Raw genomic sequence first — 15324 nt, forward strand, 5'->3', positions numbered from 1 at the left:
ACTTACATGTAAAGGGAAAGGCGGAAGTATTCCATGCCAGGGATACTTCATAAAGATGCCAACATGGCCATTTTCTTCACTGGACACTATAATTCCAAGACTGAAGGCCTATGAAAACAGTCAGGATCTGAATATACATACGTGTGTGTGTGTGTGTGTGTGTTTACAAATATAGATATCAGCTTCAAAATACACAAAGAAGACAGCAACTAAAAATTCATAAATGTCTAACTAAATATCTACAAAATATGACATTTTGTCACCTCATTAATTGTTAAATTTGTTGTTCATGAGTATTGAATGAATATTTTATTACAATTGAAAACAATTTGTCAGAGAGCATCTCATAATGCAGGAATTCACAAATAAGCAAAACTGCTGACATTTTGTAGCCAGTAATAAGTTAAATCAGTTACCCATAGTCAAAAGCAAATTTATTTAAAATCTTTCAAAATTTGTATGGCAATGTGTTCATTTTTAATGCAAGGTATGAATACATCTTAAGATGTTTGATATGATGTAGAGTTTCTAAATAGAATGCCCCAGAGAAGGAGTCAAGCACACTTTTTCTATGAAGAGCCAGAAAGTAAATATGTAGGCTTTGTGGGCTGTGGGGTCTCTGTTGCAATTACTCAGCTCTGCTGCTGGAACACAAAAGGAGCCATAGATAATACCTAACCAAATGAGCATGGTTGTGTGCCAATAAAACTTTATTTATAAGAACAGACAGTGTGCTATATTTGACCCATGGTAGTAAAGCAAATCTGGAAGGTCTAATAACCACCTATTGCCCTTGCCAACAATTCAAACTCAAAAGTATATGTTTCTGGGAGTGACATCAGCAAGATGGCTGACTAGAGATGTCTGGTGCTCCCCCAGACCCTCACCAAGAAAGAATCATGGCAACAAATAAACAACTAAGCTTTAACTGAAGTGTTGAAAAGAGCTGTCATGCAGCAGGGGAATGGAGAAGGACCTGTGACGGCTAGAAGCCCAGGAGGGCAGCGTGGAGGCACCGTGCATCTGCATTCCATCTCCCCTGCCTGGATCAGATCAGCCCGGAGACAGGAGGGACTTTCCACGGCAGGAAAAAGGTAAGCAGAAGATCCCTAACAGTCCCTATTGCCACTGCAAACACCTACAGTCCTGACGTACGAGACTTCCACAGTCTTCACAAAGCCCTGAGCCCAGTTTGGAGAACTGCCAGGATTTCACTGAACTGTATTGCTCCAGATTAGTAGCACAAGGTGCTTACTCCCACACCGTGAGCCAAGTTCGCACCCACCCTCACCACCCACTGTGAGCCAAGCTACTGGAGGACAGCACCATTCTGAGACCAGAGCCACACTCTGGAGTGTGTAATGGTCTGGAGATCAGTGGCAACTGTACCTCTACAGCACCAGGGCTCCACATTCATTCCCCAAAGCCCACATGAGTGTCTGAATGTCACAACCCCAGCTGTGTAGATTCCAGGCCTAGAGTTAGCTGTGACTCTGGATGAGCCCAGCAAAACAAACCCACCCTTCACCACCCACACTTCCAGCGGGACAAACAGCCTTGCAGTCCTGCCCAGGGTAAACCCACTCTTAAGCCAGCCAAACCACTGCGTGCCCTACCCCAATTGGGAAAGTTCCTGAGGCAGTAAGCAGCTGATATATCCCCAGGCCAGCTGAGAAACCATGTGCCCCTATCTCAGGCCAGAAAATAGCCCTGTGGCTGCTGCAGGAAGATACCTTCCAGGCTGGCCAAGAGGCCTTGTGCCCCTGTCCCAGGCCTGAAAAATAGTGCCATATGATGCCCCTGGCAGGCCTGATCCCAGGTCAGCCAAGCAATTGTGTGTCTGTGTCCCCAGCCAGAGTAATAATCCCATGGCCCCAACTCCAGAAAGCCTGATCACAAGTTGGCTCACCCACTGTGTATACACATGTGCCCCTGACCAGAGAAACAAGCCAGTGCGCTCACCTCTAGCAAAGCTGCACCACCACTGCCATAAACTCTCTCAGCCCAGGCCACTGAGACAAATATCACTAGCATGGATTGTAGTTGAAGGCACTACATAGAGACTACACTACTGTGTCCACTTAGAATCAAAGCCAGTGCACCCCATCAAACCAACACCCCAAAACCCATCTATATAAATAAGTTTTTCCATATGAAACCTACTCCATAAAATTGGAAGAGGTGACTGTTTCACCAGATATGTATAAATCAATGCAGGGACATATCAAACACAAAAAAGGCAAGGAAACATAACACCTCCAAAGGAACATAATAATTCTCTGGTAACAGACCCCAATTATAAGAAAATACACAAAATTCCAGTAGAAGAGTTCAAAATAATAATCTTAAGGAAACTCGGTGAGATACAAGAGAATACAAATAGACAATTCAGCAAAATCAAGAAGCAATTTCTGACATGTATATGAAATTCAACAAAAAGGTGGATATAATTAAAAAGGATCAAGTAGAAATTCTGGAACTGAAGAATTCAATGAATGAAATTAAACAATACAATTGAGAGCTTCAACAATGGACAAGACCAAGCAGAATAATAAATTTCTGAACTCGAAGACAAGTCTTTTGAAATAACATAGGCAGACAAAAAAAGAATGAAGAAAGACTACAGGATTTATGGGACACCATTAGGTGACAAATATTCACATTATGAGTGTTCCAGAAGGAGAAGAGAATGGAAAAGGTGTATGAAATATGTTTTATGGAATAATACCTGGAAACATCCCAATTCCTGTTGAATAGATAGACAGATCCAGGAAGCTCAAAGAACTCCAAAAAGATTCACTCCAAATAGATTCTCTCCAAGTCACATAATAGCCAAATTGTCAAAAGTTAAAGACAAAGGAATAATTTTAAAAACAGCAAAGGAAAAGTATCAAGTCACACATAATGGAATCCCCCATTAGATTGTGGGTTTCTCAGCAGAAACCTAACAGGCCAGGAGAGAATTGGATGATATATTTGAAGTACTAAAAACAAAACAAAACTTGCCAGCCTATAATATTATTACCAGCAAAGCTGTCCTTCAGAAATGAAGAAGTAAAATCTTTCACAGACAAGCAAAAGTTAAAAGAATTCATCGCAAGTATTCTGACCTTACAAGACATGCTCAGGGGAGCCTTATATCTAGAAGTGAAAAGAAAATAACCACCATCATGAAAACATGCAAAAGTATAACTCACTGGCAGAGGCAAAAACAAAGGGGAAAAAAGGAGCAAAAGCTTATCATTCCAGAAAACCACCCACCTGCAAAAAAAAAAAAAAAGCACTAAGAGAGGAAGTAAGAAACAGAGGATATACAAAATAACAAGACAGCAATCAATAAATCAATAAAATGACAGGAGTAAACCCTGACCTATCCATAATAATCTTGAATCAGATTATATTCCTCATTTAAAAGATAAAGACCGGCTGGATGAATTTTAAAATAACCCAACTATACGCTGCCTTCAAGAAACTCACATAACCTGTAAAGACACACATAGACTGAACATGAAGGGATGGAAAAAGATATTCCACACAGACAGAAACCAAAAGTGAGCTGGAGTAGCTATACTTATATCAGACAAAGCAGACTTTAAGGTCAAATGCTACAAAAAGAGAAAAAGAAAAACATTAAATAATTATAAGGAGACCATGTCAGCAAGAGAATATACCAATTATAAATAAATATGTACCCAACACTGAACCACTTAGATCTATAAAGCAAATATTATTAGATCTAAAGGGAGAAATAAGCCCCAATACAATAATATTTGGGGACTTCAACATCTCACTCTCAGCACTGGACAGATTATTTAGATATAAAATCAACAAAGAAACATCAGATTTAAACTGAACTTACCAAATAGACCTAGGAGACTTTACAGAACATTTCACCCAACAGCTATGGAATACACATTTTTTTCATCAGCACATGAAACTTTCTCCAGAAGAGGCCATGGGTTAGGATACAAAACAAGTTTCAAAAAATTTTTTAAAATAAAATTTATATAAAGTGTCTTATCTGACCACAAGAGAATAAAACTAAAAATCGAGAAAAAGACGAACACGACGAACACTCAAAACTATACATATACATACAAATTAAGCCACATGCTCCTGATGACCAAAGAGTGAGAAAAGCAATTAAGAATGAGATTTTAAAATTCCTTGAGGTAAATAAAAGTAGGAAACACAGCATAACAAAATCTACAGAACATAGCAAAAACAGTAGTAAGAGGCAAGTTTAAAGTAACAAATGACTAGAAATATTTCAAATATGCAATTTAATAATGCATCTTAAGGAACTAGAAATTCAAGAACAGGCAAAACCCAAAATTAGTAGAAGGAAAGAAATAATAAAGATCAGAGCACAAATAAACAAAATTGAGACCAGAAAAACAATACAAAAGGTTAATGAAACTAAAAGCTGATTTTTTGAAAAAATAAATGAAATCAACAAACCATTAGCTAGACTAAGAAAAAAGAGAAAAGATTCAAATAAATAAAATTAGAAACAAAAAAGGAGATATCACAATAGAGATCACAGAAATGCAAAGAATTATTAATTACTATGAACAACTATATGCTGGTAAGTTTGAAAACCTAGAGGAAATGGATACATTCCTGAACACATATAACCTACTAAGATTGATCTAAAAAGAAACAGAAAACCTCAATTGACCAATAACAAGTAACAAGATTGAATCAATAATAAAAATTCTCTCAAGAAAAGAAAGTTCAAGGCTGGATGATTTCACTACTGAATTCTGCCAAACTTTAAAGAAGCATTAATGCCAACTTCTTTCAGACAATTCCACAAAACTGAAGTAGAGATAACTCTTCCTTTCTTACTCTATGAGGCCAGCATAACTGATTCCAAAGCCAGACAAAGACACACAGAAAAAGAAGACTACAGGCCAATATCACCAATGAACATAGATGTAAAAATCCTCAACAAAAATATTAGCAAACCAAATCCAAAAATATATTTAAAAGATAATAGATCATGATCAAGTGGAATTTATCCCAGGAATGCAAGGCTTTCACTTACCCAAATCAGTATACATGATACATCACATCAACACAATGAAGGACAAAAACCATATGATTATCTCAATAGATGCAAAAAAATCCTCTGATAAAATTCAGTATCCTTTCATGAGAAAAACTCTCAAAAAATTAGATATAAAAGGAAAGTACCTTAACAAATTAAGGCTATATATGACACACCCACAGCTAACATCATACTAAATGAGGAAAAGTTGGAAACTTTTCCCTAACGACTGGAACAAGACAAGGATGCCCACTCTCTCTTCTTGTATTCAACATAATACTGGAGGTCCTAGCCAGAGCAATTAGACAAGAGGAAGAAAGAAAGGGAATTCAAATTGGAAAGAGGAAGTCAAATTGTCCCTATTTGCAAATGACATAATCTTATATATAGAAAAACCTAAAGATGCTACCAAAAACTCTTAGAACTGATAAATAAATTTAGCAAAGTTGCTGGAGACAAAATCAACATACATAAATCAATAGCATTTCTATACATGAACAACAAACTAGCTGAAAAATCAAGAAGGCAATCCCATTTACAATAACTACAAAAAATTAAAATATCAAAGAATAAGTTTAACCAAGGAAGTGAAAGCCCTCTACAAAAAAAGATTACAAAATACTGACGAAAAATTGAAGAGGATATAAATAAATGTAAAGACATTTCATGCCTATGGATCAGAAGAATTAATGTTGTTACAATTATCACACTATGCAAAGCAATCTACAAATTCAATGCAATCCCTATCAAAACACCAATGACATTCTTCACAGAAATAAAAAATATATATATTAAAATTTGCATGGAGCCATAGAAGGCCCTGAAGAGCCAAAACAATTCTGAGCACAAAAGACAAAGCTACAAGCATCACACTATCAGACTTCAAAATATACTACAAAACTATAATAACTGAAACTGCATGGTACTATAAAAATAGACACATCAATAAATGAAACAGAATACAGACTCAAGCAATTAATACATATATCTTCAGCCAACTGATTTTTGACAAAAAGACCAGGAACATTCATTGAGGAAAAGACAGCCTTTCCAACAAATGGTGCTGGGGAAAGTAGGTATCTATATGCAGAAGAATGAAACTAGACTCCCCTCTCTCACCCTATACAAAAATCAACTCAAAATGGATCAAAGACCTAAATGTGAGACCCAAAACTATAAGACTATTGGAAGAAAACTTAGGGAAAATGCTTCAGGAAATTGGTATTCGAAAAAAAAATTTATGAATAAGACCTCAAAAGCATAGGTAACAAAAGCAAAAATAAACAAATAGGATTATATCAAATGAAAAAAGTTTCTGCACAGCAAAGGCAACTACAGAGTGCAAAGGCAACTTACAGAATGGGAGAAAATATCTACAAACTATTTATCCAACAAGGGGTTATTATCTGGAATACACGAGGAGCTCAAATATCTCAAAAGCAAAATTAAAATAATCCAATTTTAAAATGGGTAAATGATCTGAACAGATGTTTCTCAAAAGACATAAAATAGCCAAAAAATATAGGAAAAAATGCTTAACATCATGAATGGTCAGGGAAAGGCACATCGAACCCACAATGAGGTATTATCTCATCCCAGTTAGGATAGCTACTATCAAATAGTCAAAAATAGCAAATGCTGGGCCAGATGCAGTGGCTCACACCTGTAATCCCAGCACTTTGGTAGGCTGAGGTGGGCAGATTACCCGAGGTCAGTAGTTTGAGACCAGCCTGGCCAACATGGCAAAACCCCATCTCTACTAAAAATACAAAAAATTAGCTGGGCGTGGTGACTCGTGCCTGTAGTCCCAGCTACTTGGGAGGCTGAGACAGGAGAATTGCTTGAACCCAGGAAGTGGAAAGGTTGCAGTGAGCTGAGATTGCACTACTGCACTCCAGCCTGGGCAACAAAGTGAGACTGTCTCAAAAAAAAAAAAAAATTAAATTAAATAAAGAAAGCAAATGCTGGTGAGGATGCTGAGTAAAGGGAACCCATACACTGTTGGTAGGAATGTAAATTACTATAGACACTTTGGAGAAGAGTATGGAGGTTCCTGAAAAACTCTACAAATAGAACTACAATATAATTCAAAAATCCCACTACTGGGCATTTGTCCAGAGGAAAAGAAATCTGTATTTTGAAGACACATCTGCATCTCATGTTTATTACACCACTATTCACAATAGCCAAGATGTGGAATCAACCTAGCTGTCCAACAGCAGATGAATTCATGAAGAAAGTATGGTATATATACACAATGAAATATTATTCAGCCACTAAAATAAAAAAATTCTGTCATTTATGGCAACATGGATGAAGTTGGAAGACATTATATTAAGAGAAATAAGCCACTAGCAGAAAGTTGAAAACCACATGTCCTCACGCATATGTGGAAGCTAAAAACAAGTTTATCTCAGAAGCAGAAGGTAGAACAGAGGATACAGCAGCTGGGAGGGGTAGGGGGAAAGAGGGATAGGGAGAGATTTATTAAAGGATACAAAATTACAGCAAATTATTCCTAGGAAGAATACGTTCTAGCACTCTATAGTATTATAGGATGACTATAGTTAACAATAATACATAGTTTTAGATAGCTAGAAGGGGGATGAATACTGAATGCTCCGTCCTAATACAAAGAAATGAAAAACGTTTGAGCCAATGATTATGCTAATGACTCTGATTTGATCACTGTAAATATGTTGAAACATGACTATGTACCCCATGAATATGTACAATTATTATATGTCAATTATTTAAAATAAAATAATAAAGTTTTAAAACCTGAGAGAATTTTTTAAAAATCTACAGGGAACAGAATGAAAGAGGTAAGTATAAGAAGGCAATTGAATAATGTGTTTATTTTGTTTCGTTGTCCAAACACATATATTTTTCTTAAAAAAAATGACTTTTATACTGAATTACTGAGAAAATGTCCTAGACTGTCCTCTGAGTCATGCTAGGATCAATACAGCTGTTCTACACTTCAAGCGTCCCATTCAGACATTCCAGTGTTTTAAATGTGGTTTTTCTTCTTTTTCAGCTTCCCAAAGCAGAGAAAGAGCGAGGTAACCAGGTAAGAAAGTCCAGATCTCTTTAAAAGAATTATTTGCACAGCTTCTTCAAAAAGAAGGAGAGCGTTTTAACTGTGAGCTGTAACTCACTGTTTAACATAATACTTCCTTGATTCAACAGCAAACATGTTTCTACTGATTTATTTCAGGGCGTGAGAGAGAGCATTTGCTCATTAATTACATAAAAATTTTATATGGCTGTAGACTTTTAGATATTCAATATGTGCATTAAAGTGTCCTAATAGCATTTTAAACTTTGCTTAGTCAGTCTCTTATCTATTACTCAGACTAGAAAACTGACTATTTTTAGGGCATATGTCTCCATATTAAGATTTTTAAAAGAAACCATTTCCTCCCCTGAAACTGACATTAGCAGTAAGTGGACAAGTAAAAACCAATTAAATTTTGTGGTTTTGTTTAAAGATAAAATCTAATCAGAACTTTTTCATTGAAAGGCTCCTAAACTCTCTTACTTACATAACACATACAAGTTAAATTATGTCAGCTCTTCATTTTTTAAAGAGTGTACTCTTTATAAAGCTTTCAGCATAATCATTTCTCTCAAGATACCATATTTTATCTATTTATCTAATCAAAAAGTGAATAGGGATCAATACTTTTTTAAAAAAAATCACTTAAAATACTGATTACAAACGTTATAGAAAACATTTCTCTATTTACCTAAGTTTTCCCTTAAGAGGAAGCAGAATCATAATCATAGAAATGTAAATAACGTTTTAAAATCTATTTTTATTTTTCTTCAGTATTACCTGCTGTTCCCAAGTGACTGGGTAATCGATGGGTTATATTTTCATTTACCCTCAAAGTTAGGCTGCCAGTGGAAGCTAAGAATAACACAATTAAATTCAAGTTTCTCTAGAAAATATGACAAATCAAATTTTAAAAAAGCACAACTTGTGGTTTTGCTTTGGTTCAAGATGGCTGGTCTCAGAATATCAAAGCATTTAATTCAAACTAATAGTGTGTCCTCATCTAGGACTAGAAGGTGATTTTTTTTTTTAAGGAGGGAAAAGAAGAGCAGAGGGGAAAAACCCATGAATAGTGATTCCCCTCCATGAATTATTTCAATTCTCCAAAATACACATTTCTTTAGGAAGGACCACCTGACTCTGAACATATTTCCTCCAACGGAGTCGCTTTTGAACCCAGAGAGTCCAGCAAATCAGGCGGCAGTCCCTGTTCCAAGCTGGCCAGAGAGCTGAGGGATGTGGCCCCTCCACACTCCCCCTCCTGGCTGTAGACGTGAGGTAGGTAGCCGGGGTCATCTTCCAGCACATCGGCAACACGGAGTTTCTGGGGAAAAGTTGGGGAAAGAGAAGGTAAATGCCATGTGCTTCCATACCCAGCTCATTTCTCTAGGTTTGATTCGAGGAACACCTCAGTGCAGTAGGAACGGCACTCAGGCCCCATGTCCTCAGCTGACACAGGAGTTCGTACAGTCCCAGAAGTGGCAGTCAGGCTAAGGGGAGACATCCCACTTTATAGTCTGAGAGGGAACTGTGACACACTGGTGGCCGCCCCAGGACTATGACAGGAGCCCTCAGGAGGACCTCCCACCCACTCCCACCCTCTTGCAGATTCATTTCTTGAGGCTAGCCCCTCCCTGTTCTGTGCTCTGGACACCTCCCCTTCCGTGACCCCCCAGACCCTCGTTTGGACAACTGTCCCCTCTCTCTTCATCTCTTCATCTGGCCTCTTGCTGTGGGTTCCTTTCTTCCAACCCACAAATGTGCTCAGGTCTGTCCTTCAATCCGCTCATACCTCACAGCCTCCCTCCAAAAAAGGGCTGCCACCGCTTTCTGCCACCCCGTCTCACCCACATGGCTCCTCAAACCACTGCCCTCCAGTCTCCCCGTTCACGCTCAGGCCATGGCTTCATCCATCCCTAACCAATGGTGATGTCCCAATCACCATGTCTGTCTGTGACACTCCCTGTGGTCACATCCAGAGCCAGAATTCCAACCAGACAGCTCCACGAGGACGTCCACAGGGACCTCAGACTCAACACCCTGGAAACCGCTGCGGTTCTGCCCACAACCTGCATCTCCCCCTCCCTCAGCCCCTCCCTCAATGCTTGCCAAGTGCAGTGTGCACCCCCTGTTACAGGGGCTAGCTGGCTAAAACCCAGCGGATAATCCCCCACACTACCTGTTGTTGTAAATTAAGTTCTACTGGAGCACAGCCAAGACCTTTTATTTGTGTATCATCTGTGGCGGCTTTCACAGAACAGCAGGGCTGAGCTGTGGGAACTGGCCTTCAAATCCTACAAGATTTACTCTCTGGCCCTTTATAAGAAGTTCACTGACCCCTGCAGCATTAGATGATTTCAGCGGTATCAGAACACATATTTATTTGAGTCAATGGCCATTTTATCGCATATTTCAAAACATAATAACAAGCACACCAACTCCATGATTTCACAAATACCATTACATAGCTGATCATAAAGCCAAAAGCTAATTAACATGTGAGCTGCTTTACAGAAATGCATTAAATACATAATAGTGAGTGGGTTAAACACAAGTGTGACAGTCGTGTGAGAATAACCAAAGTTCATGAAACTCTAGCCTGGCCTAAGTCAGGACATCCCCAACAGCCCAGCTGCTCAACCTTGAAACCTAGAGTCATCGCCACCTCTTCTCTGCCCCATCCTCTCAAATGCTCGGCCATATTCCTAGTTCTATCCCCTCTCCTCCAGCCCCATGACCAATGCCTGAGGATAGGTCCCTATCTCCAGTCATTGGGGCAAGAGTGGCAAGGAGTTCACTAAACTCATTTCTTGTTCTTCTGGTCACCCGGCAAGATCACATTTCCTGCCTCTCTGCTAGATGTGGCTACGTGACTGATGAAATAGGGATGTCAGGAACACATACCTGGCCGTGAAAACTTCCCCAAGAGCCTCCGTTCTCGCTCTTTCTGTCCTCTAGCCTCATTTCCAGTTCTGAGTGGTGGCAGAGCCACAGGGTGGGAGGACCCTGGGCAGGCTCCGGCTCGACACCGACCCTGATCTCTGACGTGAGCCAGAGGTACTTGCTCTGCGCATTAAGCCGCCCTGCTGTAGGGTTGTCATGGCTTTCTCCCTCCCAACAGCCGTCTTTTCACCATCTCTTCCTCTCCCCAGCCTCTCCTGCCTCAGGTCCACCCTCTGCACAAACCCCAGAAACATTTCCTAGGCTTCGTATCTGCTCATTCCTCTCTGCCTAGAACCCTAGACAGTCCTCCTCTGCCAATCTCCACCCAGCAAATTCCAGCTCAGTATTCAGGACCCAAGTCATCTCTCTGTGAAGACTTTCCTGGCCTGAGTGATACAATAAATAGGGGACAGGAAGGGAGGGGAGAGGAGTGGAGGAGGGTTTTAGCCTGTTTACCTTCTAATACCTGTAGAGAGTGCTATCTGAACCCAGAGCCAGTTCCACAGACCTTGGCAGGAATGGGTTTAGTGGGAGCCTGTCTAATCCGTCACTACTGATAGTAATTCTGAGAAGGTGAGCTCATGTAGAGCATGAAAACAGTCGGAGTCCTGGGGCTCAAGCCCAAGGTGGGAGGTGGGGAGGGCCTGGAAAGGGCAGCTCTGGGACCCCAGGGACCCCATGCATGTCCCCATTCTGATGGGACCCCTGGGCTTCCAAGCTCTTAACTGTGCCCCCTGCCCTGGCCCACCCAGTGACTGTAACAAGCTGTCTCCAGCCTCCTCTGATTCTCAAGAGCCCTGCCTGGGCCCTTGTTTAGTGGGAAATGCTGTGCCCCACCCCAGTCTACTGCTATGTCAGGCTTGGTGCCCACCGGAAGCATGGGAACGCTCACCTGCACATCTGGTCCATTAACTGGGTCTGCTTATTCAGGGACTGTGGTCGCTGTCTGACCATATGGCATGGGGGAGCTGGGGGCAGCGGGAGGAAAGAAAGTTTTTACAGCAAAACCAGCAGATACACAAGCTCCAGCCTAGGTGTTAGGAGTCTGTTCACGTTCTTGCAGTGAAGCTGAATAGACAATTAGCGACGGACATGGTGTGTGCAGAGCAAGACAGAATCTGCAGTGGGGGCTGCACTGGGTGGATTCAACTTCAAAACCCCCAGGCTGACAGCAGAACAGCGGGTGTCTGCACCCTGATTCAGCAATTTTGGAAGCCTCATCAGATCAATAATTCATCATACACCACCATCCAAGTTAGAGGGCTCACGAGGAAAGAACAGGGCCCTCTAATCTGGTGTTCCCTCCTCTCACACCACCAAGCAGAGCTTTGAGCTTCTATTGAACTAAGCTGCCTCCCTCCCTGCAGAGGAGGAGGGGGGCCCGCAGCTGGAACACATCCCCCTCCTGCTCAGCCAGGCAGGACCTGCGATACTGTCCACATGGTCCACTTGGCATGAGCGGTACGTGTGCATGGACATGCATTCATGTGTGTGTGCACAAATGTGAAAATGGGTAAGCCGGATACTATATCATGATCACCACATCCTATGTTTTATGTAGAGACATGATCTTGTCTGCACAAAGCTTCACCCAAGAGTGTAGCAGAGCTGCCCAACTCTACTTTGTAGATGAGAAATTAAGGTTCAGAGAGGAGACTTCCTTGACACTGCTCAATGATCAGGTGGGCCCGTCTGCAGTCGGCCACTCTGCACCCCATTTCTGGCTCTGTCCTTCATGCCTTTACCATTGGAGCAACTTGTCTGAGCCTCTGTTATTGGATTCATCTACCACATTGGGTTATAGTGAAAATGGTTCTTTCATTGGTTCTTCAGTGACCCCTGTGCCATCACCAATAATGACACAGCCTGGCCCTCAGGGAGGTTATAGTCAGCTTGGGAGAGACACACAGAAATTTCCCCACAGCTTATCCTTCATCTTCCTCACCAGCAGTCAGGGCCTGGGGAAGTGCCCTGCAGCCCTGACTCTGTGGGTACACAGCCCCCTTCTGCAGGAGCCTGGCTTGCCTGGCTTTAGACAAAGCTTCTAGGCTCAGAGAAGATGTCTGTGTTTTCTTGAAGTAGGTGCCAGACAGCACCCATTCTGCAGGGCTAAGGAGTGGGAGTGAGAAGGGGCCAAGCCTATAGCACCTTTGGGGCTGTCACTGGGGCACAGAGCTGGAGCTCCCACCTGTGGACTGTGACAGGAACCAGAGGAAGCTGACACTGGGGAGACCCCAGGCAGTGACTCTACATCCAGACACAGTCTGGGCTCACTTCCTCAGGCCACAGTGTTCACAGCCCTGTCTGTCATCCACTCTGACAAGCACAGCAGGAGATGTCCAGGCTCACCAATGTGTTTCACAAAACAGGATCCCAGGACCTCAAGTCAGAGGCTCAGATGTGCACCCCAGACCCACTACAGCAGGGTCCACAGAGTTGGTGCTGGGGACTGCTGCCTTTTAATGAGCCCCCGCAGTGGCTAGACCTTGGAGCCCAGTTGCCTGTATTTGAGCCCCAAATCTACGACTTTCTATGGCTGTGACCTTGGACACATCACCCAACTTCTTTGTTCCTGGGTTTCTTCATGTTACAAAAAGGTGTATGACAGCACCTCCCCCAATAGGCTGATGTGCAGACTGAGAGTTAACATCTTTCAAGTCCTCAGAACAGAGTCTAGAACAAAGTGAGTATCATACATGTGTTTGTCAAAAAAATAAGTCTAGCCTGACAGAGACTGTCTACATTTATGTCTTCCTTTGTGCTGATGATTCCACAGGCCTGAGTTCCCACTGCCCTGCAACAGGAGGAGCTGCTTAGAGTCAGAACAGCCCGGGCAGCTTCTCGGTACATCCTTCCCCAAGCAGAGCCTCCATGACATGAGCAGTGGACTGGCTCTGCCCTATCCGTGTAAACCTGCCCATGGGTTTGCCCAGCTCCCAAGCTGCTTTCCAATCTTCCCAGGACTACACAGTGGCTGTGCTGAGGGACCTTCCAGGATATGCCTAAAATCAGAATCTCACCCCATAGACCCCTTCAGAGCAGTCAAACTACTTCTTTCACAGTTTTGCAGGAAAAGACCCTTCATTCTGAGGTAGGAGGCCAGCAGGTCTTGTTTTCTGGTCACAACCCTGCTGACCAAAATAGGATCTGGTCCAGATGGGATGAAGTTAAAAAAACAAAAACAAACAAACACACAAAGAAACAAAAAACAGCAGAATCCAGCAGATGAGACGAAAGTGATCCTGGTTGCCCTCATTGCTCATTGGTGCAAGACACTCACACCAGTGCCAAGACAGCTTACCAATGCCATGGCAGTGACCCAGAAGTTACCATCCCTTTCCTAGAAAGCCCCTCAGTTTGTATCAACCTGCCACTTAATTTGCATGTAATTGAAAGTGGGTTTTAGTGAGTATAAATACAGTTGCCAACATCCCATACATTTCTGACTGAGTATACTGCCTACGAGTTAGCCCTGCCTTGCAAGGAGCAGTAATGTTCAATAAAAGACTGCTGTCTAACACCACCACCTCACCTTTGAACTCTTTCCAAAAACCCTCCTGGGCTAATCCCCAGTTTGGGGGCTTGCCTGTCCTGTGTCAATTCTGTCTTCAGTTGGGTTCTGCAAAGCAGCACTGGATGGAGGATTCCCATGAAAGTGATTGCTATGGACTTAAATGTGTTCTCTCTCCAAATTCATATGTTCAGGCCCTAACCCCAGTGTGATGACATTTGAAGATGGAGCCTTTGGGAGACAATTAGGTTTAGATGAGCTCATGAGGGTAGAGTCCTCATGATGGAACTGGTTCCCTAATAAGAAGAGATACCAGGGAGCTTGGTATCTCTCTCACCATCCCATGTGAGGACACGGCTGGAAGGTGGCCATCTGCAAGCTAGAAAGAGAGCCCTCATCAGAACCCAACCATGCTGGAACACTGACCTTGGACTTCTAGCCTGCAGAAACATGAGGCAATACATTTCTGTTATTTAAGCCACCAGGCAGGCTATGGTATTTTATTATGGCAGCCTTAGCTGACTAACACAGTGATTTAGGAGGAAGTGTCCCCAAATCAAGCCTGGAGCACAGTGGGGATGCAAAACCCATAGCCAGTGCACAGGACAAGGGGAGCCCTCCCTACCTGATTCAATGTCTCTGCCATCCTTCCTTCCACCAGAGCCAGGAGTTGTCTGTGCACTGTGGCATCTGGGTAAGCCTGCAAGCAAACCAGTAGAGTTTCATACCACAGCAGAGCCTTTGTCCTACCCTGCA

The 15324-nt window shown here is 42.1% G+C and overlaps 1 protein-coding gene across 2 annotated transcripts in view; it reads right to left on the bottom strand.

Moving 5' to 3' along the window:
- Positions 1-8249: 8249 nt before the first annotated feature.
- CDH26 (cadherin 26) overlaps positions 8250-15324 on the bottom strand; it is a 53612-nt gene continuing 46537 nt past the window's right edge. For both annotated transcript variants that reach the window (XM_050745552.1, XM_050745553.1), the window contains 2 exons: positions 15194-15268; positions 8250-9438 (listed from right to left, as the gene is read on the bottom strand). In XM_050745552.1, coding sequence (XP_050601509.1) covers positions 9235-9438; positions 15194-15268 — 279 coding nt within the window. In that variant the 3' untranslated portion in view covers positions 8250-9234. The remainder of the gene's footprint in view (positions 9439-15193; positions 15269-15324) is intronic.

This window comes from Macaca thibetana, chromosome 10 (assembly GCF_024542745.1).
Source record: "Macaca thibetana thibetana isolate TM-01 chromosome 10, ASM2454274v1, whole genome shotgun sequence".
NCBI classification, from domain to species: Eukaryota; Metazoa; Chordata; class Mammalia; order Primates; family Cercopithecidae; genus Macaca; species Macaca thibetana.